The sequence below is a fragment of the Neopelma chrysocephalum genome, unplaced genomic scaffold (assembly GCF_003984885.1).
Source record: "Neopelma chrysocephalum unplaced genomic scaffold, ASM398488v2 Primary Assembly neopelma1_119, whole genome shotgun sequence".
NCBI classification, from domain to species: domain Eukaryota; kingdom Metazoa; phylum Chordata; class Aves; order Passeriformes; family Pipridae; genus Neopelma; species Neopelma chrysocephalum.
Genome location: NW_020897781.1, coordinates 1,666,273 through 1,693,534, shown reverse-complemented (window position 1 = coordinate 1,693,534; position 27,262 = coordinate 1,666,273). Strand labels below are relative to the sequence as shown.

General features: G+C 50.1%; 1 protein-coding gene across 5 annotated transcripts in view; it reads right to left on the bottom strand.

Annotated features, from left to right (window-relative positions):
- The window catches only part of MYT1 (myelin transcription factor 1), a 66,159-nt gene extending 41,835 nt beyond the window's left edge, over positions 1-24,324 (bottom strand). For 3 of the 5 annotated variants that reach the window (XM_027697559.1, XM_027697561.1, XM_027697560.1), the window contains exons 1-2: positions 24,232-24,324; positions 1,071-1,171 (exon numbers count right to left, since the gene is read on the bottom strand). In XM_027697559.1, coding sequence (XP_027553360.1) covers positions 1,071-1,171; positions 24,232-24,256 — 126 coding nt within the window. In that variant the 5' untranslated portion in view covers positions 24,257-24,324. Of the gene's footprint in view, positions 1-1,070; positions 1,172-19,323; positions 19,763-19,912; positions 20,010-24,231 lie in introns of those variants that run through there. The other 2 variants (XM_027697563.1, XM_027697562.1) reach the window with 2 other exon arrangements.
- Between the last annotated feature and the right edge of the window lie 2,938 nt (positions 24,325-27,262).

Here is a 27,262-nt window from a genome sequence, read left to right as displayed (position 1 = left end):
GGATTGCAAGAAATGGTTAATATTCACGATGTGCTTGTCAGAGGCAGAGCACTAGATGAGCACCAGGTACTGGGAATATTACCTTTTGTAATCATTGCTTTATTAACATACGACAATCTTATTAAATCTAATCTAAGTGCTTATTTGGCAGGTTCAATAGAAAAGCCTTAATTGAGCTCATTTTAAATATAGCAACAACTGCTTACTCTGCTTTCTAAGAAGGTGTGAGCTTTCCTGGCGACACCTGTGTGCAGCTGACAGCTTGTTAGTGAAGAAGGATGGCTTTTAAGGGTGGATTTTTGCTGGCTTGGGGTTTTACCAGGGTTTGGTTTATTTGGGGATACAGGAAGGGTCGGTAACATCAGTCACCCAAGGAGGCTTCCTCACCACCCAGGTGGGTCCACCCACACACGAGATGATGCCTCACTACTGAGAGGTCAAAATAGGACAGGAAGCACCACTTGTGTAGTGAGCAGCCCAGTTCTCTGCTTAATTAATGCTTCCTAATCTGCTGGCAGAGAATCTGCCGGGAGGTTTGACAGCTTTGGCTGTACCTCTTTCATCAGCCACAGCTGCAGCAGTAAATGAGTGGCTCTGTTGAGCCCAGGGAGCTGTCCGGGGTCCCGGGAGGAATGAATGCCTTGCTTGTCCCCTCCAAAGGCACCACAGCTTCACCTGGTGCTCGAGGGGCTCCTTCCGACCAGCCGGCGCCTTGGAGAAAGGGCCTATTTTAACAGTCCTGGGAGTGAACTAAATACCCAGATCTGAGCCACCCTTGAAGGATGGCACCGGAGAGGAAGGCAAGGATTTAACTATCTGGACTCAAAGCCAAATCTTGACAGCTGGAAGCCCTCCCTGCCCGAATTCACCATACAGGAGGTTTGGCTGTAGCGAGGAGACAGAGACTTCCAAGCCCTGCCCGTCACTTTGGGTACCGGAAAGGCTCCATCCCCCCAGGACCAGCTGGTCCATAGGGGCTGGACCAGCACGTGGCCCTCATTCCACGGCCAACACATGGTGTGGTGGTGGTGGGGTCACTGTGCTAAAAAAGTAAAAGCTTGTGTGCTCACCTTGATGTGTGTGCCGTGCAGGCTGGCGGCTCCCTCACAGCTGCTGATCTTCTCTCCGCAGGTCCACCTCTGATTCAGCAGCTCACCCCGAAACTCATTTTCTGGGGAGGGAAAGAGGAACACGGGGTCAGGACCCAGAGTCAGCCCGGCACCCCATCAGCAGCATCAGCCAGAGGCGAAAATGCAATATTTATTCCCTGCCATGCAAACCCTCAGGGTCTCCAGGCCCCGAGCAGGAGCCCGGGATGCCACACCAAGGCCAAGACCCCCAGCCATGAAGAATTTGCATCCTCAGCCTACCCCAAACCTTGCAACACTGCTCAGCTCGGTTGGAAAACACACTATTAACAGTGAGTAATCACTGGTGAGCTGGGCACCTCATGGAGCACATGGCAGCTGGCAGAGGGCTTCTCCCTTTACACTCTCTTATCTTTCCAGAGGTGAAGCTAATTTTTAATATTTCACAAAAGTTTGCACATCTAGAACAGTGAATTGGCATCACTGACTGCAGAGGGGGATCCCCATATAGGTTTCCATCACCACTTTCTGGCATCAGCGTCCTGGGAGTGGGTCATTTTTCACCCTGAAGTTTATTTTTGGGGTGATCTCAAAGAAAGGAGAAGCAGGGAGAAGGTTCAGACAGGCTGAAGGAAACCTGTGGGAGCTGTGTTGCCAGCAATAGATAATTTGTTGTTTAGGACACCAACCAAGCAACTTTGGAACTGCTCTGCCACAAAACAGCTTTTAGGAGAACATGCAGAAAATCACCAGGGAATTGACTCCTCCTTGCCTGTGTCTGTTCTCCCTCTACAACCGACTACAGAACAACCAGTAATTCCCACAGTGCTCTTGCAAGGACAAGTACATGGAAAGACTGGGATAATTTGTACATCCAAGATAGTGCCTAAGATAGGTGACTGTGAAAGTCATCTTTATGTGTTTGTCCTTAAACAGCTGCTCTGGAGCCAGGAGTGCAGCTAGGGGAACTTTTCTAGGTTTCACAGGAGACTCCAAACTCTGTTTGAAACACTGTGTTCTAGCCTGGACCCAAGAAAAGGCACAGGGCTTGGAGGCAAAATCCAAGAGTTGCTGAAACGTTATGCTGCTTTGGAGAAGCTCCGAGGAAAGGGAGCGGGGAAGCACAGATGGCCAGGCAGATGATTAAAACCAAGGAAAATGAGAAAAAAAATGCTAGAAAGGGACAGAAGAAAGGAGAACAGAGGGGGGAAAATACCAAATAAGAAGAAATAAAGATGTTTCAACAGCACATTCATAGGCCAGTACAGCCTGCCTGCTCATCTGAAGCATTTCACTGAGCATCCTTCTCCTAAACATGTTTTAAAGCAGGAGCATCCTCTATGGGATGGAGCAGAGAGTGAGTTAAACTGTAGAAACAATGGATCCTGAATGCCAGATCAAAGCTCTACTTGGGTTTAAGATTTTTGAAAGGTTGAGAGGTCATGAGATTCAACCCCGAGGAGGAAAAATTAGCAACACACATGCAGACTCATCCTTTTTGAGCCTGTTTTCTCATGTGTGCCTAAGTCACAGGCTAAGGGTGAATTCTGGAAGCTGCCATGGATAAATCTGCCTCAAAGTACCAGCTTGTCCTTGCCACAGGCCCCATCCCAACCTCCCGTATTTTCATCCCTTTAAGCAAGAGGGGAAGGCACAGAGTGTTGGGGTGAGGAGCCTTGGCTAGGCTGAAGGTGCGTTGGCCACACCAGCTCAGAGCCTTCCTGCCTGCTCCAGTCCCCCTGCCCAGCCTACTTTGGGTGGCCAAAGCAGCTCCATCAACACTGGAATCAGATTTCCTGTACTTTGTGCTGCTTAAATGTATCTGGTCTCCGGAGAGGATCAGCTTGCACTGCTGGCTCTGCCTTTTCCACCTCCCTCCAGATCCTGGGTTCAGCAGAAACAAAGCTCACTGGTTATGTGAAGGACATGTGTGTTAACCCCTACCTGGGCCACCCAAGGGAAGGTGTGGGATATTGCCTGAAATACAAGTTTTAGCCCATGGGAAGCAGATCCTGGAGTTAATGGCTGATTCTGGGGTCCCCTTCTGGCACTGAACTGGGACAGCTGAAGCTCACAGCTGGGGGCACTTGCATCCACTTCCCCTTGAAAAATAATCTAGATGCTCAGCTGGTCTGATGGATCACTGCCTGGTGTTCACATCCCAAAGGAAACCGCCAGCTTTCCCCCACCAATTCGCTCCTCAGTACCCTCCACACAGTCAGGACTGGAGCACACACTGGGGCCTCCAGTGGACAGGCTGCTTTTCCCCATGAACATTTAGGACAATCCACAACCATCCTCTTCTTAATGATGTTCTTTCCCAAACCTGTCAGCTGTGAATCAAGATATTGCAAGCTGTGTACAATCCTGGCACAGAAGAACAGGTTCCGTGAAACACTTGGGTCACTCTCATCAACACCAAACAAGGTGATGTGGAAACTTGGGAGGGAGACCACAGCAATTCTGAGTGTTAATCAGACGTGTGTGTTTTACTTTCCATTTACAGAGAAAGAAGAGAGCACTGATTTCCCAGAAAAAAAATGAAACCCTCTAAAGAATGGCAGAAAATTCCCCCAAAAATAAACACAGCAAACCTCATAGGAAGCTTTGGGGGAGAGTGAATAAAAAACGAGGCAGGATGCTGCAGGAGGGGGCTGCCTGGGGAGCAGCCAGCTCCCACACATGTCCTTACAGCACCAGAGGAGCCACATTTGCAGCACCACCCTGTCACCAAATCTCAGCAGAGGTTGCACCTGATGTAGCAAAGCACTGGGGGGAGAGGAAACTTCCGCAGAGAAAAGATGGGGGGGTGAAGGCCTCCTTTTCTCATAAGATGCACCACTGCATATTTAAACTGAAAGACTAGAAGAAAAACATATCAATCTTCATTTGCTCCCCCAAGTGTGACAAAAGCAAAAGGAAAGGGAGAAAGATTTTTCTTCATCTTTGCTCAGGAACACTTTTTATGGGAAAGGTGAATCCTGTGCTAACAAGGCAGCAGCGTGCTGAGAACAAGCTGGGTCCTTCAGTGTCCTGCCAGACAACGTGGGCTCACTTCTCAGAGCAGATACAGCAGCAGTGCCAGGGATCAGAGGGAGCATTTTGGTCCCCTTCTTTAGTGTGAATTAAAATAACTCTAAAAAAAAAATCAAAACCAAATTCTGCAGCTTCTCTAGGATGGAGAAGCCACCCCTGGACCCCTGCACTCCTCTGCACTGCTGGATGCCCAACATTCCTGCATTTTACAGAAAAGAGGGAGAGCAACTTTTTACACAGGCAAACAATGATAGGACAAGGGGGGGACAGTTTTAAACTAAAAGGGGAGAGATTTAGATTTGCTGTTAGGAAGAAGCTTTTTACTCAGAAAATGGTGAGGCCCTGGCACAGGTTGCCCAGAGGAGCTGTGGCTGTCCCATCCCTGGAAATGTTCAAGGCGAGGTTGGACAGGGCTTGGAGCAACCTGGTCTAGTGGAAGGTGCCCCTGCTTATGGCAAGGGGGTGGACCAAGATGATCTTTAAGGTCCCTTTAACCCAGACCACTCTATGACTATGATTTTGCAGTGCGCTGCCCACACACACAGCTCTGTGGCCACTGGCCACTGCCTGGAGAACACCAAGAGCTGAATTTACTTCCCTGCATGGCCCCAAACCCAGGGTGCAGTGAGGGCTTTTCTCCTGGCAGGCAACATGAATCAACTTTGATTTAAGGCTTCAGTCTGAGATCCAAACCGCAGCACCGAACCCCCTTGCACAACCTCCAGGACTCATCACAGCTAATTGCCCCACGTTCCTGCCCAACCCTTGCCAAGAAAACACCCCTCTGAGCCAGTACCCCACACAGCTCAACCTTCTCACATGCACAGCAGCTCAGCATCAGGGTGCTTTTCTCAAGGGAAATGAATGAAAACCTCCGTGGGGATCAAAATACAGTGAAAAAATAGAACCTGGCTTCTGTAGCAATTCTCCTCCATTCTTCTCTGATGCCAGGGGTGTTGGTTTAACCCCCTCTCGGGGCACAGAAAGCCTGTCTGTTCGAGGCAATTATCGCTGTGTACCGTGGCATGGTGATGTTCAGTGCTGCAAATTCAGCTTCCCAAACACGCATTTAATTTAAGATCTAATACCGGATGTTAATTGTATAGTGCACAGTAAACGACTGATCATTAAAACATATTAATTGAGGTTTAACAGCTGTGTAATAGATATTACATCTCATACTTATCAGCAAATATGATTTAATAATCAGTTTAGATGGGATGTATGGATGGGAGACGTAGCGTGGGTGGCTAGATTGTGGTTGTTCTTTGTTCATTTGCTGACCCCTAAAGATACTTTTCCTTGTGGTTGGAGAGGAGCTGAGCAATCACCAGGCAAATCATAGAATCATAGAATGGTTTGGTTTGGAAGAGACCTTAAAGACCATCTTATTCCAAGCCCCTGTCATGGGCAGGGACACCTTCCACTAGACCAGGCTGCTCCAAGCCCAGTCCAACCTGGCCTCGGACAGTTCCAGGGATGGGGATGTTGAGCTTCAGTGTTCTCACCTGGGCAAGTCCAAAAGGATTTAGAATCTCTATAAGAGGAGAAATGAAGGAGTCATGAGTAGTTCCTCCCGCAAAACTGGAGCTGAACTGCAGGGACCTGGCCCCTTGACTGTGTTTGCATGGCTCAAAGTTTGCTCATGAGCTCACTGCTCCTCATCCCCACCGTGGCCCCACTCACTGAAGCACAGAGCAGGAGGGTGCCTTGCTGAACTGCATGGCTGTTCAGAGACCCAACAACTCACTGTACCAATGAGCTGAATTTGTGATCCCACCATTCCAACAAAAACACAGTGCTGGCTTAACCCACCACGCTACCAAATCACATGCTGTGACATCAAAGGTTATGAAATCTGTGATGTGCACTCTGACCTTTTATTTTCCCCTTACCCAAAGGAAAGGAAGGGCTTGATTTCAATAGGATCAAGCCTTCCTAGTGCTTTCACTGCCAAACAGAACCCTGCAGCACAGTGTGCATTGCTGACACACTAAGCAGCCGGCTCAGCACCAGCACAGCTCCGAGGTGTTCAGTGCCAACAGCCAAGAACAGCCCTGATCAGCTCTACAGGTCCTGGGGGCACAGGAGAGAGGAGGGGAGCACCAGAGTTTCCATCTCACTATGCAAAGGGGGAGAGGACAGGTCACTGCTAGCACAGCACTGCTGCTTCTCCATCTCCAGCCACAAGAACCTGCCACTCTCCTTCCAGCAATTCCTGCAGCACAGGGAGCATCACCCATCTCAGCTCCCTCCTGCCTGAAGCACAAGTGACTCACATTCTACTTCCCAGCCCCATGCCACCTCAGCCCTTGGCTCATCCTGCTTCTGATGCTGTCACCTGCCACCTTTGCCCAAGCAGCTGCGCCAGCCCCTGTGGTCACCTCAGCCATGCCAGCTCATGCTTTGCGCTGTCATACCTGGCACTTTTGGATGCTTTTGAACTCTTTGTCAGGTCCTTTATGGGAAAAGGGGATCATCCCTTCCCCATTGCCCTAGGACATGACACTGAGCAACTGGTTTCATCACAAGATTATTCAAATATCCCAAATACAAGAACATGTTGCAATGGGAATGGAAGAAGCAGGGCTACCTGCTCCTTGGAGAGGGAGCAAAGCCCTCAGTGGTGGGGTTCAGTAGCAGGATCAAGATCCACCAGAAGCAGAGTTCAAATATCACGGGAGCAGACATCCCCAGGCCCTGGTGATGGTTGTGCTGCCATCCTTCACCTGGGGCCCTTTGTCCATCCCTGCCCAGCTCCTCTGCACGCCAAGATGAGCCCTAGGAAAGGACCAACATTTCATCCTGTTTCTCTGCATCAGCCAGCACCACAAGAGCTGAAGCCCTGTGCACCCACGATGCAGGGAAACAAATGAGGCTGCAGTCTCTCCTCATTAAGAGCAATATTCATGCTCCAGTGTTCATGGCCAGTTAATAAGACTTTTTATTAGAGTATTTTTTTCTTTTTCTACTAAGTGGCAGCAGCACAGTACACAGCACTGCAGAGGGTATAAAAGAAGGTGTTTTTCACCTTCCATCCTTGTAGCACTTGTGTGCTGTTCAAGAGAGGAACAAAAGCTGCGTGCCCAGAGCAGCGCTGCTGTCTGCACTGTGTTCTTAAGTATTGATCAAAAAGATTAAAGAGTGAACACTGTTCAACATCCCGCTTTCCCCCAGCTCCGTGGGGGAGCTGTCAAAGCACAAAGATGCTCTGAGTGTGGCAAGCAAGGCCACCAACAAGAGGTGAAACAAAGCACTGAGGTTCTCCACCAGAGAATCCCTTTGGTGTCTCCAAGGCCCAGGGCAGTAAAAGGGCCTGGAAAAGCTCTCAGGCAGTGTGGACCCCTCTCTAAGGCAAGAGCAAGACCTGAGCCATGGACTTCTCAACCTCCTGCCTTTCTCCTGCCAGACACTAAGTGTGAGTGTTCCTACTGCAATTGGAGGAATTTCACTGAGACAGCTGATTAATTCCTCTCCAAACACACCTGAGTCTGAAGGAAAAGAAAAATAATAATATTAAAGAAGAAAATAAAATATCAAGGAAACCCTGGCTTATCACTTGCAAATGATGAGTGCCAGCATCCTCCCCTTCTGCCAGGCTTATTCACAGCATGAACCACTCCAGCCCCCGGCTTCATCTCCAGCATCCATCCTTTTATGCACTCAGAGGGAACTCTGCCCAGCCACACTCATGTGCATGTGCCCAGCACATGTGAAAACAGGCGTGTAAGGTGTCAGGCTTGCAGGAAAGCATCTCCCAGAAACATGATGTTGCTTCTTTCTTCTTGCACATTTCCCTCATTTTTTTGTTCTAATTTGGCTTTCCTGGTAGTTTCTCTATTCCACAAAAGCCAAATGCAAACCACATCCCTTAATCTCCAAAACAGCAGCTCACTGCTGAGAAAATAATATAGATGTAACTTCCAGCATCACACACTTTCTTTTCCATTTATATGCAAATGACGACCTTTCACCCAAGCTGTCTCAAAGAAGTATTTCCTTAAAAATGCAAATAGCATGTTGCAGGCAGTTACTCTGGCTGAGTCTTTCTTATATTATTATTATTATTTCTTTTAACCTTACCAGCACTGTAAAACACAACAGCTAAACTGCACCCCGGCAATAATTACTTTTCATACCAAATTGAAAGCCTCCGTGGAGCCGACGTGTCGAAACACCAGCAGGAGAATTCAGCGCAGATAAATTCTTAGAGATGGTTTTGGATAAGCTTGTCTCGGGCTGCTGGGAAGGAAGCAGCTCCAAGACACGTTGCTGCTGAAGGAAAAGACCTGACGGCTCAGGGTGAGGTTACAAGAGCATCTCCGGTCTTGTAAAACCCTTCCCACGGTGCTGCTGATGCGCAGGAGCCCTCAGGAAGGGCCAAACCACCCGTGCAAGCTGGGCTGAGCACAGCAGGTATGAGGAGAACGTCCACTGGCAGTGCCGGTGTTGGACAGGGATGTCCTTCCCCACCCACGGCGGTCTGGGAAGACCTTTAGGGCCATGTGTGCACTTTGTACCTGTGCTGTGCAAAGGGGCTTCAGGGAAACATCAGGACTCCTGGGCCTGAAGATGAGTAGTGACAATGGTGGCTGAAGAAGAGGCCGGTGAGGAAGCAGCCACGGTGAGATAAATGCGTTAAGAGGAACAAACGACAGTAGGGGTTTTCAGCTCCAAGACTCCTCTAGTTCACCTCTATTTCTCCCAGCTGGTGAGAAAAGGATAAACCTCCAGGGAGAGCAGCATAGTGCTGATTCCATCTCCACCATGGCAGCGGCCACAACACCAGCACTGTGTGCATCTCCCCACCTGTGGGGATGGGGACAGGGTTGTCCCCCCAGACTGGTAGCATGACCCCACCCCAACAAGTTGAAGGGTGAAAGGAGGCATCAGCAACTGCTGAAACCAAAGCCTTCCCTTCCTCACAGCTGCTCTAGACCTGCACAGGGAAGTACTCCAAGCAGAGATGGATGTCAAAACAGACTGAGTTTTACGCATTGATCTGGCTCAAGTATTTGACACGCTGCATCCAAATCGCTCTATCATCAGTTTGGAAATCAAGAGGGAAGAGGAAGAGAGAGCCCGAGCACTGTGCTTTCAGAGGAGGGTACAAGGCTGCACTCTGTGGGGAAGCCAAACGTAAAAAGCAAAGGTAATAAATTGGGTTCTTCACATACAGAAATAGCAAGGAAGAAAAGCCAGCTGAAGACAACCTTCCTGGGACAGGGCGGCACAGGGTTCAGCTCAGTACCTGCTTCTGAAAATTTCCACAGCATGTAGTGAGAGTAGAAGAAACCTCTATCATTTTAGCCATCCATAGATTTAGCTGTCAATGACTTGAGTTTCCTTCTGGGCTCCAAACCTCTGGAGCTGCCCCAGTGTTGACTGTCACAGCCAAAGTGAATTTGAATCTGTGGTGGGACCTTACCCTCAGCCCCACAGATTCTAGACAAAAACAGAACTGCAAAAAACCCCACAATAGCTAAAACAAAAACCTCACATTATTTCTCCCCAACATTAGCCCAAGTTTGGCACACAGAGGGGTTTGAGGGACACAAATCGTCTTGTCCCCAGCACAGGACTGGGGCCCATCAACAGTGTTTGCTCAAGCAGGTGGATTTCTGGCAGGGATTTCTACCACATGTGACACCAGGTCAGGCAGAGAAGGGAGAAGCTGCCTGGAAGAGCCAGGGAAGGGTCTGGCAGTGCCTCTGATGCAAAGTTAGATGACTAAATGGGCTACTTCCCAGCTGCCAGCTTGTCTTTATGATATTAAGCCTTTCCTCTCTGCTGCCATATAAGAAGTGAAAAGTTGACACGTAAGCGTGTGTCATATGGAGTCAGAGAGACAGAAGCAATAAGGCATAAAAGGAGGTGAGATCATCGTGCAGCAACAACTCCCCTGGGGTACGAGGCAGCTTTGCTCAGTGCCCGCTGGCTCTCGGCTCCCACCAGCACCCCCTCCCATGGCGTGGGCTCAGCACACTCAAAACGAAGCCCATTCCCTCGCCGAGCCCCCCAGACCAGGGGCACACACAGGGTGCCCCACTGCCCACTATGAAATAAGGCAATTAATGGCTTCTGAAGGGTCAGCTTATTAAACAGGAGTCTCTGCCAGCTGGAGTGTCCCAGCCCCCCAGGATTATTGCTGCTGAATGGGGTGGTTGCTGTGCACTGCTTGCCTGAAGAGGAGAATCATCAAATATGTTAAGTTTATAGCCCTGCTGGCACTGCTCCGAGCGCTCCTGCAGGCTCCGTGTAATTGAAATTAAATAGAGACGAGTGATACCTTTCTGTCCTTCCCCCAGCCTTCGCTTGCTTGGGAATACGACTCAGGGACAACAAGGAGGAGGGATGAGGCAGCAGCTGGACACCCATGGGCACTGCTCTCAGAGCAGCTTTCATCCCCACTTCCAGCCACTTGCACAGGCTGAGCCCACTCTGCTGCACTGGTTTTGTCCCAGAACTGAACCAGGAGCGGAGAAAACCCACAGTCCCCAGCAGTGCAGTCACGCCTGGGCCCCACAGCCAAGGATCGGCTCATATCCCGTGAGTCAGAAGTTTCTCTCCCCTCCAAATCATTTTCTCCCAATCCTCCCCTTTCCAGCAGGGAGTCCTTGCTCTCCTCAGCAGAGCTCCCTGCTCAGTGGGTGAGCGCAGCAGGAGCAGCCGACCTGCCAGAGCCACCTGCCTCCCCAGCAGCCGGGAAGCTGTTCCATGATGGGAGGGAGCTGAAAGTTTCTAGGGAATGTGAGAGAGAATCTGACAACTCCGTGCTCTGCTGAGACACTGCAGGCAGAGTTAACTGTTTCAAATGTCATTTTTTTTTAAAGCAACAACATTGCTCCCAGGCACTATTTTTTTTTTTTACTTTTTTTTGTTTTTAATAAAAAAAAGAAATGGAGCAGCTCTCTCCAGAAGGCTATTTAATCCTCTCCTGTCACTTGTGTTCTTGGAGAGCGCATTTCTCTGGGCAAAAGCAGCGAGTAACTCGCTGACTAATTACATCAAAATATTGAGGGCAACAAACAAACCTTTAGCTCCTCTTGCCAGGAGCTCGCTAGATGCAAAGCTTCAGAATTATGGAAGAGAAGCATAAGCAAAAGCAGGAGAAGCTGGGACTTCAGACGTGCTCGTGGCAACATCAGATTTCAGAGGGATGAATTAACTGTGCCCCTCTGCAGAGCCCCTCTCAAGTTGGGCTAACTTTGGTCAAGATAGCTTTACCTGGAATCTCACCCACCCAACAATTTTGATTTCTTACAAATAAGGATTTCATTTTCCTTTATCAGGGAAGGGAATTCATTTATTTTCCTCTCATTCCCACACATGCACTTGGATTTTGGGTACAGCAAGGACATGTGCACCAGGAAGGCTCATTTCAGGCTTCAAGCCCGATTAAAAGGCAGTTTTTGGCTTAAATTAGGCAACTTCTTTCAAAGCCCATCTGACACCTTCACTTATCCCAGCAGCACAGTGGAGCAACCTCTACTTGGGACACAATGTCACAGACCCAATCGCTCCCTGTCCCAAAACTTTCACCTCACATTCAGTCAATAGGGTTTCAACTTTGACTTAATTCCCTTCCCATCACCCTGCATTGGCCATACAGCCAAAATGGGAAAAACCAGTGATGAAAGAGGAAAGCCTAATTCTGCATTTAGGCTTCTGATGGGCTTCTAAGAGGGTTTGGATGTCCAAGAGCTGAAACAGGTGACTTAAATGCAAGCTTTGGCCCCAAACTCATGACTGCCAGGCAGCCATTGCATTCCAACTCCCAGAGCTGCCTCTCCCAGGCTGGAGAGCACTAGGAGCAGGGAAAGGCTCCAGCTCTGAAATGTGGGTTAACCAAAGGCAGCTGCTGGGGAGGCTTCTCTGCACTGTGTGGGTATTTTTACACTCACATAATGGGGTGCTTCCCACAAACCTTAACCAGCCACACTCAAGGAGCCCAGTGACAAGCACAAGTTATTCAACATCAAATTGTTGATTTCAAGGGATTGCTTAAAAAAAAAAATAAAATTCAAAAGTGCTTAGAGTGTCATCTATAGATTTTTCCAGCAATACCCTGGTTTTTAAATACTGTGTGCATGAAAGCTCTCCCAGAGCCATCTCTTGTACCTTCTAATAATATTCAGCAGGGGATCCTCCTAATGTGGGGTTTGAATCCCTCTCTGCTGAATACACCTGACTCTTGACTTGCAGGGAGGGTTCAGGTAAACATGCCCGTGAGCTGCTGCTCAGAGAGACGATTACAGTCCTTAGCATCAATCAGAAAGGTTCTGATTGCACCCACAAGGAGCAAGAGGCTTCCCCAAAACTGGCAGAGACCTGACTTGCAGATACTGTCCTAGGGAGAGCCACGCGCCTGCCAAAGAGTTTCAAGCAAAGGAACGAAGAAACCCGACTCTCTGCTGCAGTTTATATTTAATTAGAGGAAAGGCAGCTTACGCAGCAGTTTCAGAAACATATTGTCTTACAGCATATTGGATATTTGTATCTTAACAGCTCGACATCGATTTCTTTTATGTAAAGGAAGAGGGGGGGAAGAGCACCGCGTGCCCTAAGTTGTGTAAGCTCCAAAGAGACGCCTGTACCGCTTGGACTAATGTTTAGAGTAATCAAAGGCGTGAGCTCATGTATTATGGATGGGAACGAGAGTTTTCAGTCTTCTGCAAAAAAGGAATCTCCAGCGTTTGGTATTTTGTTAGCAGCCTGGCACCATATGGCTCTCCCCTGCTGATATTCTTTCACACCAGAACTTTATGTTCAGATGCTTTAGTTAATATTTTACCCAGCAAGCATAAACAAGATGCAAAGATTGCAGTCGACAGCAACCTCCTCTTAAACCATATACCCACGTTAATAGTGAAGGCTTCTTTCAGCAAGTACTTTGCTGAACACATGCCTGGCTTCATTTTTTCCTTAGGGGTCCAAGCTGGGCCATTTACTTTAACTGCCTTCCCATCAAACAAAACACAAGCAGCAAAACCAAGAAGGACGTTTTCACTCCTTCCTTACGCTGTTTCCTGGTTGGTTCAAGGCAGCACTGGCTGAGTGCAGGTGACACACACATGCCAGTTGTATTTGTCTACAAAGTTGTATTTGTCTCTGCTTCTGTGTCATTTCAGCCTAAATTTTATCTTGGAAAGGCAGAGTTTTTCTCATTCTCCCCTCCTGAAGCAGGAATGGAGCCCCAGGCAAAGCTCCCAGCCTTCAGGGGAGCCTCACCCAGGCACCAACACCCTAAACTGACCGAGACCAACATGCATCCAACTCCATAACCAAGATTCGTGCTTCCCCCCACCAAGTTAGACCCAGAATCACTTTGCAAAACTGCAGCTTTGAGATCTGGCTCTAAATGTTACACTTAGATTCCCCTCACACACCCCCACCCTCCAATATTCTTATTAGCCTTTAATATTCTTGAAACAAATAGGACCTAACAGATGTCTTTTCAGCCTGCACTCTTATTAATGAGAATATTGTAAGAATGGAAATCAGGTCACAAATGTTTAATACTTTGTTTAAAAAGTCTTCAGCTTCTTTAAAGAGTTCCACTAATCCCAACATGACAGATGTACAAGGCAGTTTTGCTTGGGGCAGATTAAAATTCTCGCTCTGATTTGCTCTTTCATTTGCTCTGATTAAAATAACATTGCGATTTTTTTTTTTAACGTGCTGACTTCAAAATAAAAAAGGAAAGAATAAAAAGTGACCAGTAAAGGCCAGCATGATCACAATAAAAGCAAATTTATTGTTGTTAAGATAAAAAAAAAAAAAGCAAGAGAAAAGGAACAGGGGGACAGCCAGCTCATACCCAGGTTAGCATTAAAGCTCTGTGTTAAAGATGAAAGGGGAACCTTTCCAAACTATGTTTTTCCATTTGAAAGTGTTTATTAATCTATTCTCTCTGAAGCAAAAAGTTCAATGAAAGACAAAGATCAAAAGTATTTTAATTTAGGTGAAATTTTTTTTCCTCTTTTTCTTTTTTTCCCCCCAAAACCAAACCAAACTGAAAAGCAGAGTATTGCAGAGCGTGGCACTTCAATATTCTGCCCTAAGACTGAGATTGGCTGGAAATAGCCCAGCTGGTAGGACAAGGCGATCTTGGCCACCCTTTCCTCAAACAAACTATGCTGGGAATGCCCCATTTCCCTTTCTTGAGCTTCCTTTCACACCAGACCACCCTTCCCTGGGTCAGCTTTCCCAGCTACCTTCCTTTCCTTGCTGTTCCAAAACACACCAGGCATCCGAGTCACATATGAATGTGTGCATAGCACTTGGTACACCAGGATGCTCTGATGGGAGAAGCAGAGGAGCAGCGTGCTGGGATAAAGCCCCAGCCATGCTCTCAGCCCATATCCTCTCCCCACATTCACTTGTGAACAAGCCAGAGCCATGTCTGCCCAAAAACAGCCACGATTCCCAGTGCCGGGTCCATCCAGGGCACTGCTGGACCAGTTTCCTGCCTCATCAGAGGCTCCTGTAGCATGGAGGGAGGCATGGCTTCAAAATGCAGCCAGTGCTGTTCAAAATACAGCCCCTCAGAGCACAAACTCCTGCTTAAAGAGACCGAGATTGCACACCAAGATCCCAGTCTGGACCTCTCCAGCCCAGAAACCTTCTCTGCCTCCCCATCCCCTCCTGCAAGCCCACAGCAAAGCCTCACAGAAGCACTGTCGGGATCAATTACCTCAACAGTAGAAAATCACTAGTTTTGTGTTCTATATTTAGCCATTTTTCCTCACAACTCCAGTTTGTGCCTTCTATAAAAGAGTCCACAGAAAATCCACAGTGTTAAAAGTTTCTGAGTATCTGCTCCATTCTGGTGATTTTTAACATTTTTTTATGTTCGTGCCCCTGAGATGTCCTCACCTCAGTGCCCACCTCCAGCTATTCCCAGGGCAGAAACAACCTCCCTCTCATGCAAGATACTGTGAGAAAGCAGCTTGGGGAAGTCAAGGGATGCCCTCCTGGGCTGCTGCTCCCATGCAGAGGAAGTCCACAGACCCTGAATGGGAAGGAGATGCTTGGAAACTGCTCTTCACCTTCCATGTTTCAGCCCTGTCCCAAAGGGCCAAACCACCACACAGGCTGCTCCCAGCAAAGCAGATCCCGAACTCTCCAACACTGCACTTTCAGGAATTCCCTTGGACAGATTAACCTGCCGAGAGGGGAAACTTGCTTCCTCCAAATATACACCCATAAAGCCCTTTTTCTCCTTGGTGAAAATATTTGTGGGGAGCAGGAAGTGACAGATTTCTCTCCCCTCTCTGAAGGGACCAGAAGAGATGTCCCAGCCCTGCTCTTGCCATTACTCATGACCTGGCTCCCAGATCCCAAAGAAGAAATCTCATGTGAATTAATTTCATTCTTGGAGCAAGGTGTTTTGAGGCATTTCTCAAACTTTTCACAGCCTGTGCTTATCACCCCACTTCTCTATTCACACCAGGATTCTCCTCTCTAAGGACTGGCCTGTGGATCAAACTTCTACTTTGCAAAGATAAACAGCCTCAGAAGTGATATAGAATGTTTTCCGATAGGGAGTTTCACACAATCCAGCCTTAAGGATGTCAGACACCAGTGGACCCTGCACCACATACCAAGGAGAACAGCATGTGTACATAGATGGAGGAGTTATTCTTTGTAGAAACCAGTAAAATCCAGGATAAAGACTGAAAAGGTGGGAAGAAAAGGTGGAAAGAGAGAGGTTTCCTGACAGCAACTTCTGCCCTGTCAAAACTCCAGAAATACCTGGGAACTGAGAGGCTGTATGGTAGTTAATGCCAGACTGCTAATCCCTTTCACACAGCTGTTAGCTCCCAAAAAGCCAAATAAACCTGGAGTCTGAGGCCACCTCAGCCTCCCCTCTGAGTGTCAGCATGCACAGCCAGGGAGCAAACAGCATCTGCACAACAGATAACCCAAAGAGAGGACTTGTTGGGGGAAGAAGAGGAACACACAGCAGTGTATTCTCAGCTCTGGAAGTTTTTGCAGCATGGATCCTCCATGCTCAGCTCCCATGTATGAGAAAGAGGAACAGCTCCAAAGTGACAGCTACAAAGGACACGGCCTTTGTCATTAAGGGAAGAGCTCTAGCAACTAAGCCACACGGTTTACAGCTGTAAAAATAATCCCTTCCATTTACAAATTGACACACACACACACAAAGCAAAGTGGAGAGTGGTTCTTGCCCCTCACTTTGCCATTAAACTCTCACGTCTGACTTCCCAGCGGTAAAACGATGCTTCCCCGCCCCTCCCTCCCCTTCCCACGCCTCATTTCATGTTTTCTGGGAAGCCCAGCCCAGCAGTGGCTCCAGACTTTACTGTAAACCTGCTGCTTCCCCTTCCTTGCTCTGCTCTCGAGGGGCAGAGGGTCCCCCCAAACTTTCGAGTGGGGATGGCATCATCCCTTACAAAATAAGCCCCACCCGAGGTTGTGAAAGGAGAGCTTTACCCCCTGCTGGAGCTAGAGACCATTTTGCGTTGCACAGACTGATTTCTGGGGTTCAGGAGTATAACCTCTCCTGCTCTCCTCAAGCCCTGATGCAAAACCATGGGGGGATTTCAGGGAGGGAGAAGAGTTTATATTCCTGAGCTCTAAAGCTGTGTCATTCACTCATTCCGGGTGCATCGCTGACTTAGGGTGCACTGCTCCCCGCAAAGCCCAAGAAGAGCAGCGTGTCCCATCCAGAACCCAAGTTTGGAGGCAGCACCCCAAAGCCGAGCCTTCCGGGGGGGGGCGGACGGGGGAAGTTTAGCACCATCTGCTAAAATGGCAGCTGCTCTGACGCCGAGCTACGTCTTGCGAAGTCAGCCCTGCCCTCATCATCATCATCATCATCATCATCATCATCATCTGACTTCCAGGATCCGCGGCCGCCCCGCTCCGGATCCCGGGGCTCTGCGGGATGGGGCAGGGGAGACGCAGAGCGGGGGCTTCGCCTGCCCCTGCCCACCCCCAGTCCCCCAGTTTGCGGCTCCCGGTTGTTGGGGACAGTCCTGGCCCCGCTGGGTGAATCTCCGGCTGGAAGGCACCTGGGCTCGCTGTGCCCCCACTTCCCTCCCACCCCAGCCCGGGGACATGCTCGGGTACAGCCCAGCTCTCTAAAACAAGAGCCGGGGAATGTGGGGGGGCAGCTCTCCAGCCTCCGGGCTGCTCTCCCCTTGCCATAGGTACAAGGGTGATTCCCGGGGCAAAGGGACCGGGCGCCGAGTAGCTCGGACCGAGAGGGAGTGGAGGTGGGGAGAGAAAGGGGGAGGTTTGGGCTCTGCAGGGAAGGGGTTCTCGCCCGCTTCCAGCTCAGGAACTGCCCGAAGTGGAGGAGGCATCTTGTCCCAAAGCCACCCTTGGCAGTGACCTTAAGCACCGTCCCGCAGCGGTGGCTCTTCCAGCCGGGCCAAGCCCCGGGGGTCTCCATGGCAGGTGCTCCCAGGAGGACGTGGCGGGCGGAGTTTCTGGCTTTCCTACAGCGGTCCCCCTGCTCCCTCTCCCCCCGAGAGTTGCCGCGGGCCGGCGGTGACCCTGTTGGGGAAGGGGGTGCGGATCCACGGTCCCTTCCCCCGGGACTGAGCAGGAGACAAGCGGGACTGCCCGCTCAGACTCCTCCTCGATGGGACCCCCGGAAAGTCGCCACCCTCGACCGCGGCCGCCCACCCCCGGCGGGATCAGTACTCCCTCTATAACAGCACCCCGGGACAGAGCCGGACCTGCCGTTCCGGGGGTACAAGGACCCCAATTCCGTCGAGACACAGGGGGCAACTCCGGTCTGCTTTCTGGGAAGGGAAAAAACCCAACTTTCAGGAGTTTGCCTATTCCTTGTGCGACGGGGATCCCAAAGAACAACATCACTTGGGAAGAAAAAAAAAAAGAAAAGGAGAAAAAAGGAGAAAGCTAAAAAGGAAAACCAAGTTCTTCCCGAGGCAGGAGAAGAAGGGGAGGGGAGGGAAGACGGCAGGCAGGTTTGAAGGAGCCGAAGGGGACAAGTTATGCCCAGGTTTCCCGGCCGCAGCAGCCGGCGCTGGTTTGTGCCTTGCAACACGCGCCTGCTCCAATCTGCGCCGCTCGGGAACAATAAACAGGATCATACAAAGAAGTGGAAAGGCGGCATCTTTGCTTCTGGTTTCTATGACAGCATCAGAGGGAGACAAACCAACTATAAACTCTAATTCCTAGATTCCTCCCCCCCCCCGCCCGCCCCAAACTCCCTTTTGTCTGCCATTAATTAAAGTGGCCATATGGAAAAGGCTGATAATAACAGCAGATGAGCCAACGAGAGAGAGAGGAAAAGAAAGAAAAAAAAATAACTAAAAGTAGCGGCAGGGCGATGGCGAGGGTTTAGCCGGGGCTTTTTGCACTTGTTTTCAGCGGCTCTTCGGAGCGAGGGGGCTCAACAATAGCAGGAGAAGAGCGGCTGTCCCCCGCACCACTGCCCGGCCGGCTCGGGGGAGAGGGGTGAGAGGGCAGCCTGCCCCCTCCCCTGCCCGGCTCCGGGGAGGTTGGCATGCCCCAAGCCTCCTGCTTCGAGAGGGCTGATCCCCACGACCTGCCCTTTCGCGTGGGAGAGCCTCGGAGGGTGCCGAGTCCCCCTTTTGGGGCCCCCTCCCCGAGGAGGGTTGATCCTACCCGCCGGCAAACTGCGCCCCAAACTCAGCCTAACTCGCCAGGATCGATCGCAAGCACATCCTCAGGCACCAGCCCCCTGCCCCTCGCTCTCTCCCCAAATTACCCACGCGACAACAACGGCAACAAACTTTGCTAAAATTGATAAAGAGATTAGCCAAGCAAAGCCTCTTCCGAGCAAGCTAAAAATAAGAACACACAGATTTCTGTCGTGGTCAACGTATAGAGAGAAATCCGCAAACATGGCACACTTCCCTTGTGCCTCGCTGCTATAAATAGAGAACTCTAAAGTAGGCAATATTTGGAAAGAAGGGGGGGGAGCGGAAAAGAAAAAAAAAAAGGAGAAAAAAATAAAAGTCTGGCAGTGTCAGGAGCGAGCAGCCGCCGGCGAGCGGAGCGGGAGGCCGCCAGCCCTCCGCACCCGCGTCCCCGGGAGAGGGGTCCGCGGGGCTCCCCAGCGCCCCAGGAGTGCGGAGCTGCGGACTTGGGCTGGAATTTTTGCAGGAAGGGGGCTGGGGGGAGCCCGGGGAGGGACGCGCGGAGCCCCGGTCCCGCGCCCGGCCGTCAGCACCTCCGAGAGCTCCGCGGCCGCGGGGCCGCCGCCGCCGGCGCAAACTCCTCCCGGCGCCCGGGAGCGTCTTCTGCTAACACCTCCCTCCTGATAAACATCCACCGATCTCGCGGTTCACAAACCCGGCAAGCATCCTCTTCCAGAAATATTCAGAAAGTTTCCCGGCTGAATGCGACGTTGTGCTTTTTTTTTTTTTTTTTTTTTTTTTTTTTTTTAGTAAATCTCCTCCTTTCTCATCTTATTCAACCTCTTTTCAGTCAGAAGCATAACATGTCCACTAGCGTCTCGCATCCGGCGAGAGAGCGAGCGAGCAAAGATGGACCTAGGAGCATGATGATCATCATAAAAATCCCCTCGGTTCTCCAGTGCAATTTTCAAAACAACAACCCAGCCTTCGTCCTGTAAAGGCGAAACGCCTGCGTCTGTTTACATCAACTGTGAGCTCCGAAAGCCTTTCCCCTCTGTCTCAATCCAAGGGAGGGGAGGGGAGGGAAGAAAAAAAAAAAAGAAAAAGAGGAAAAAAAAAAAAGAAAAGAAAAAAGCCAGCATTATCTGCCTTTGTCAGCGAAAGAACATAATATTGACTTACCTTTCCCCACAGCTATTGTCTGCCCCTTTACAAAATGACATCACGGAAACCAATCATGAAATTTGCATGGGGGAGGTTGTGGGGGGAGAGTTCTTGGAGGGCAGCCCACTTCCCTACACCAGTAACACGCGTGTAAGACGGGTTGTTGGTTTCAATTAAATATCTGATACTCCTTAGTGTGTGAACTCTTAAGCCTGCTAAAGGCAATGTCTCATTTACTTAATGACCGCTCTCATTAATGGAAATGGCACAGAGGGGGCTTGCTGCGCCTTCCCTTTGTAAATACACTACCCATGAACCCTTGGGGTTGCAATATATCTGTTTACTCTCTGAGGTGAAATAAATTTACAGTATAGCATCAAAGAGAGCGAGCGAGAGAGATGGAGCTGCTGCCTTGAGTGCACAGAGAGTTGGGGCTCTCCCAGCCCCGCCAGCCCCTCTCTCCTCGCACTCCCCCCTCCCCAAGACCCAGCAGAAGGTGAATGATTTTACCCGAGCTGATTCATAATTAATATGCACGAGGCTCGGGGCTCCTTTGATAGCAGCAACACAAAAGGACGGCGAGCGCGACAAGCGCCGTGCCGTGTCCCCCCCGCGCATCCCGAAGCGTGGTACGGCCCAATAATTCCTAATAGCAGCAAGCAGCGAGTGACAGATGCCCTGGGTTAGCACAGCTCCAGCGAAAGTACTTTACAATATTTATTGGTGGTTAGGAAGATGACCTATCACCATAAAGAACAGACTGGGAAATTTATCGCCTCTATGAACCTGGAAGTATTGCATATTAGCTGATATACATATTCAAAAGTGAGTGGTTAAAAGGTGTATAAATATTTTATTTTTTTTCCCTCCCCTTAACAGGAAAAAAAATAATGATGACACAACGCAAATTCCCAGCAGACAACACCTCACTCCGGGAAAGAGAGATCATGGCTCAGGGGTTGCATTCTGGACTTTGTGATGGGAAGAACAACACAAGGAAAAGTCCTAAAAGAAAACAGTGACTAAAATAGCGAGGAGACTGGTTTTAAGTGAGAAAAGTGCACGTTCCTGCATTATACATCTTTTCCTCCCAGAAAGAGTCACACTTTCATCATTTTTCCTTGAAAATGCTCTGTTTGGTGGAGATCTGGCCGCTCCGGGAGGAAAAAGTCTTCTCCGAGCTGGAAGGAGGGAGGCTCTGGGGAGAGACCCCGGCACCGTGTGGCAGGAAGGGCATTAGCACATCCCATCCATGCCCCCTGACAGATCGGAGCATTAGCACTTAGATTACAACTTTTTGGGAATAGCCGGGGAAAACACAGGCAGGCTGCAGCCCCACGGGGTGGGGGAGCCACTTTTCTACCCAGCGCTTTTCCCTGAACCCTCGTGCCATCCCCAGCATCACCGAGACAATTAAGACTTTACTGTCATCTTAATGAAGACTTCCAAAAAGATGCGGGAGCTCACAAATGTACAGAAACCCCAGGAGTCCTTAGAGAGCCGAGCGAGCAGAGCCTGGCAGGAAAAGCTGAATCCTGCTGGGGATGCGCTCTCCTGTGGAAAACTCCAGCTACAGAGCCACAGAGGCCCCAGACACCTCTCCAGTTCACCCCTGCCCTGGTCGGGTCAGGTGCAGGCAGGAGCAGGAAAAGCCTCTCCAGCTGCCCGAAGCTGGACACCTGCCTGGCAGCACGAGCATAAGTGGGTACTGCAGGCAGCCCCGTCTCACCCACGGACCATCACAGGGTACGTGGCAGGAGTGATTCGATTTCCCATCTCAGCCATTTTACTGAGGAGTGGGTGACAGAAATACTAATTTTAAACTGTTGAGGCCACTTTGGAGATTCTTACGATGCCCATTTCCATGGCTTGCCAGCCTGATGTGCTCCTAAACCATTAACATAAAGGAGATATTCAGCAGAGAGTACTCCTGAAAAGCTGTTTTCTATCTCCTTTGGACACGCCACGAAGATAGGGATATTTTACATCCTAAACCTTTGGCATTCAGAAATTCTATTAAACTCTTATCTGCAGGCAGCAGGCCTGGTGCTACACTGCATCTCCATTGTTCTGCACCCGTGATAGAATCAAAGGGAGGGCTGGGTGGACTCCGCTCCTCTGTGCTCACAATGCTGCCGGCTCCTCTCCACCGCTATTTCATTTAGAGACGAAATGCTAAAACTTGAGAAACAAAGGCACAATAGATCGGCTGGAAGGCAGGAGGGAAGTGTGTTTACTTGTGTGTGCTTCCACATAAATTGGTGCACACGCACACTGCATGGATATGAGCACACACATGTGCCTCTCCAAGCGTTAAGAGATGAATTTTATTATTGCTGTTGTTGCATTTATTAACACGCAACACACCTAGAAGCCCTAAGGCAGCTGACAGCTTTGATACCACTCTACTAAGCTCTGGGCTGCGAGAGGGTGTTTGGCTTTTCTTTGTTCCCAAACTCGCCAGACTTTCGTCTCTCCTCTCTGCCGTCCTCCGAAAATCTCCCCAAACACTGCAAACAAGCAGCTTTCCCTGGAGTTTCTCACCACCAACAACTTCAGTAGCGGCAGGAATTCCCATCTCGCGCCCCCCCAAGCCCCTCCCGACCCCTTGAAGACCTCTGTCTCAGGTCAACACCCGCTCTCGCCACGCTGGAGGAGCCCGCGGGGGAACGCGAGGCCACGCGTGGGCTCCAGAGCGGCGGCGGGTCAGCACCACGGACAGCTCCGCCCGCTCCCTCCTCAGCGCAGTTGCGACCTTTTTAAGCATTTTTCAACCTTTTTTTTTTATGTTCTCCCTCCCTCCCCATCCCCCCAGTCTCTCCAGAGTCACTTTACAGCTGTTTTCAGAGAGGAGATAATTATCGCGCGTTTCCAGGTCTGAAAGAGCTGTCGTTTCCCTAAAGGGAGCCGTGCAGCAGAGAGGTATAAATTAAATGTTCACATATTTTCATCTTCAGGGTGTTGAGACAGGGGCTCCGAGGGTCCTTGCCTGCGGGACCGAACCTAGAGAGGATTTTTACAAGTAGAGTCCCTTCACGCCCCTCCCCTGCTCTACGTGCCATTTTTTTTAATCTTACTATGCTCGTGTTTTCAGATCGAGCGCTTCGAGTTTGAAATTATTTAAAATAAAACTCCATTTGCCTGTGTAAACACAGACATAAACCCACTGCACTCTGTTCCATTGGCTTCTTTGAGTCTGTTTCAAAGAAAATTAGATCTCAAACTTTACGCATTCGTAATTGGCACCAACTTCTCCGGTTACCAGCTGGGGGTGAAAGATTCTTTTTTTTTCTCCTTGTTTCTTTCTGAAAGCTTCTATGCAGATGGGCTGGCTGCCTTAATGCCTCAGACTACAATTAGTGCTGTTGTATGCCGAATAGAAATGGCCAGCATTAATATTGTATATGGAACAGCTGAAGGGTTGCAGAGAAACCTGCCCACTACAGGCCCCTGGCAGATGGAACAACATGCACAGGCACAAAAAACTTTTAATAACCCTTTGCTCGCTCTTCAGCACTCCCCTTCTCCCCGATTTGGGCGGTTCCTTCCCGAAGAGGCAATGCCTTTGTCTAACCCAAATCTAGAGCTCTTTTCTTCCTGAAGGACAACAATTGGAGCAATCACCATCTTTTGCAAAAGGCACCTCGCATTATCCCAAAACTTCCTCCTTTGTGCCTCAATTAATGCAGGCACTGAAACACACACCGGCTAAACAGGCACGAACTAACTTTTTATTTAATAACATCTCCCCCCGCCCCTTTATTATCCAACAACGTGCAAGGGGGGAGGGAGGGGAACACAAAGCCAAATCAAACCACCACCCCTTTCCCCTGAAGAACTGTGACCAGAAGCTGCAGAAAACAGGATTTTCTCCTCACCACCCTCCTTTTCGCTCCTCGTCCTTTGTAATTAGGTGAAACCCGCGGCAGTGGGGACAAAGCCCCGCCGGTGCCTCGGAGCAGCAGCACCGGGGGCCGCGCACCCCCCGCACCTGGAACCTTTCGCAGCCCAGCCCGGAGCAAAGCGAGGAGGGGCGGGGATGAGAGCCGGACCTCGCTTGCTAAACGCAAACACGGGAAAACTGCGCTCAGAAATGTACTCGGAAATCCCTTTCTGCCGCGACACTGGGGAGGAAAATATAAAACAAGGAGGGACCGGGTAATTCGTGGGTCCGCGATCCTCCCCCCTCACGGCAACCAAGCCCCTTTGCCAAGGCGTGACTTAGGCAGAACTAAGGAACTCAAGTGTTCCAGAGGAGAAACGGGGACACGCACCGAGGAACAGCCTCCCTAAGCTCACACCCCACCCCTCCCATCCTCCGGCGAACGGCTACGAACCGAGGAAAGTCCCGCAGAGCTTCATCCTTGCCGGGTGGCGGTGGCTGCCTGGCCCGGGGCGGCTGGGGGAGCGGGCGCGGAGCCGCCCGGGGTTACTCCATCATCCCTGGGAAAAGTTCCCGTCCGGAGCAAAAACTTATGGGCGGTGGCGGCCAATGGGGCCGCGCCGCAAAATCCTCGCAGCCCACTCGGCGGCCAATCCGGTCCCCCCCGCCCCCGCCCGGGGATGCGCTCCCCCCTGCACTGCCCCCCCTACCAGCCCGGAGTGGGGGGCGGCTGGGGAAGGGGATCCGTCCTTCCAAGCGGGCGGGGGCTCAGCACCTCCCTCCTGCCTGTAATTAGGAGAGAGATGAAGTGATGACGTGCACATCCCAGTGGAGGGGTGAGGGGGGGGCGAAGCATCCCGAGGGAGTCCAGTCATGGAATGGTTTGGGTTGGAAGCGACCTTAAAGACCATCTCATTTCAACCCTTTGCCGTGGGTGGGAACACCTTCCACCAGACCAGGTTGCTCCAAGATCCATCCAACCTGGCCTTGAACACTTCCAGGGATGGAGCAGTCACAGTTTCTCTGGGCAACCTGTGCCAGGGCCTCACCACCCTCACAGGGGAGAATTTCCTTCTAACAGCTAATCTAAATCTCACCTCCATTAGTTTAAAAGCATTCCTCCTTGTCCTGTCACTATCTGCCCATGTAAATCCACCTCCATTATGAAAGAGAGACCCCAAAAGACACAGTATATGTTTGTGGAGTGACAGCCCCCCCCCCAGCTCACCCTGTGGGCAGGGACACCTGGCACAATCCTGCGGGCAGTCCCCAGGCTGGCAGGGCTCTGGGCAGTCAGCAGTGCAGCCACTGGACTCTCGCATGCCCAAGTTGGTTTAGAAATCCATGAGGCTAATAGTGGCCACGTACAGCTTGTTGGATGCTTTGGTTGAGCCCAGGGTGCACTGGGGAAGGGAAAGGGGGAATTTGTTCTGGGAGAGATCCAGAGTGGAAGAGGATGTCCTCCTGCCTCAAAGGACAGATGGCAACATTGGACTGAACGGATCCCAGCTGGAAAAAACTGGATACAGGCCAGCAAGCAGTACTCTCATTGGCCTCCCAGATGGAAAAGCAAGGAAATAGTTACCAGGAAATAATAATAATAATAATAATAATAATAATAATAATAATAATAATAATAATGCAACCAACCAGGGGTAGCACTGAACTTTGTCACCCCGTTGTCTCAGAAGACAAAGTGCCATCTCTTCGTTGTGTGACCCCCTGCTCTCTGCTCATCAGCCCAGATTAAAAGAAGTCCAGCTCTTTCCATGGGCCAGCCCTGGCCTGCAGAGAAGGAAAAGTGCCATTTCTGAAAGCGGGGGAGAAGAGAGTTTACCTGGCAAAAATTGATTGTCAGTGTAAAAACTCATCACCCTCACCCAGGTGGGCAAATAAGTGTGTTTGCAGAAAGAGAGCAAGACTGGCCCAGTGTCAGCTCCCTTAATTTGGAAAAGGGGGAAAATCTGTGCTTGGAGAAACAGGTGGCACCAGTAATAAGATGAATGGGACAAAGTGATATTAACTGAAAGAGAATCGAAACCAATTTACCTCAGCAGGGGATGCCTGAATATTTGAGTATTTTTTATTTTATAAACATAATGGGGGAAGCAGTTGGAATAAAGGTTGAAAAAGTACGCAGAAAAAAGAAGGGCAATTCACACTTTGGGGTAAGATCCTGGGCCAAACTCTTTGTTAACTACACCTAACTCCTTAATCCGTATTTCTTTGCAGGCAGAGAGCTGGAAGAGAGGGAGTGGAGCAACAGCTTTGCTGGGTCGAGGAAGGAGTGTGTGAATATAAAAGTGCATCTTTTCTTCCCCACATCCATCACGGTCTTCTGCTGGTCTCAGGGAGGTCTAAGAAAATAATAATAGCAATAATCATTGTCATTGGATTGAATTGAAAGGTAGGTGTTTGAGTCAAATTAAAAACCTAACTGCTGAATAGGTGGGATTTTTTTGAGATCCTTAGTCGTAGAAGGACTGGGCTCAGCCACGCTTAGCTCAGCTGGTTCCTGCATCCAGGCTGGATATGGCTCAGGAAAGGAGCTGTAGCTGGGCCCCCTATAAGGCTACATCTGACTGCACAGCTCTCCCTGCAGAAAGGGGTGTGAGACAGCCTGTTTGGGGACTGGCACCTCTTCCCTCTTTGAATTAACAGTTCTGCCTTTGCAGAATATTCTGTGCTTTATTGTCCCTTCAATGCCCACCTTGGAAGATGAGAGGTGACATTGCGGAGAGCTCTGCGCTTGGAAAATGACTTTCAGAATTACGTTCTGGCAATTTGAAACTTCCGCTCTCTCATCTTCAGCCTCTTGGGGCTTTAATGGGAGACAGCAAAGTGCCTCTTCCTCCTCCCCTCTTTTCTTTTCCTCCCCTGTTCTCCGGCAGCTGCAGCGGCCGGGATTCAGCAAGGTCACTCAACTCCATTGCTTCCTGCATGCAGGAGATCTCAAATTAAGGGGTGTTGGGAGCAGCCTGTTGAGATGAAACAGCCTTCACTCAGCTCCAGCAAGCAAGGAAACAAAACCCCTTCACAGTGGATCCAGACTGGCTCACCTTCCCTGAGCATTAGCCAGGGGAAAAGGTAAAGGCACGGAGGAGCAAAAAGCACAGTAAAAAGAGTCCCTCCTTGAGCAGGAAGCTGCTGTCTTTCGTCTAGCAAAGGGAGCCCCAAAATTTTATTAGTGGCCTTGTGGCTGCAGCTACCTCATCTACTCCTTCTTGGTGTTTTTATCAACATCTCACACTGGTTCTTGTTTTCCCCAAAATTTCTGCTGCTGCCTTCCCTTTCCTCTGTTCACCAGCAAGGCAGAGTTGGCCCTGATTTGCTCCATCTCTGGGTCTTGGAGCACAGTGCAGAGGTGGGGCCTCATCCCTCCGGGCTCTGAGCTTGCCAGCAGTGTGATCCTCTTCCCAGGTGCCACTGACCTTAGTCCTGTGCAGGCGTGAAGGGGAGCAGAAGAAAACACAAATGGGAATGGA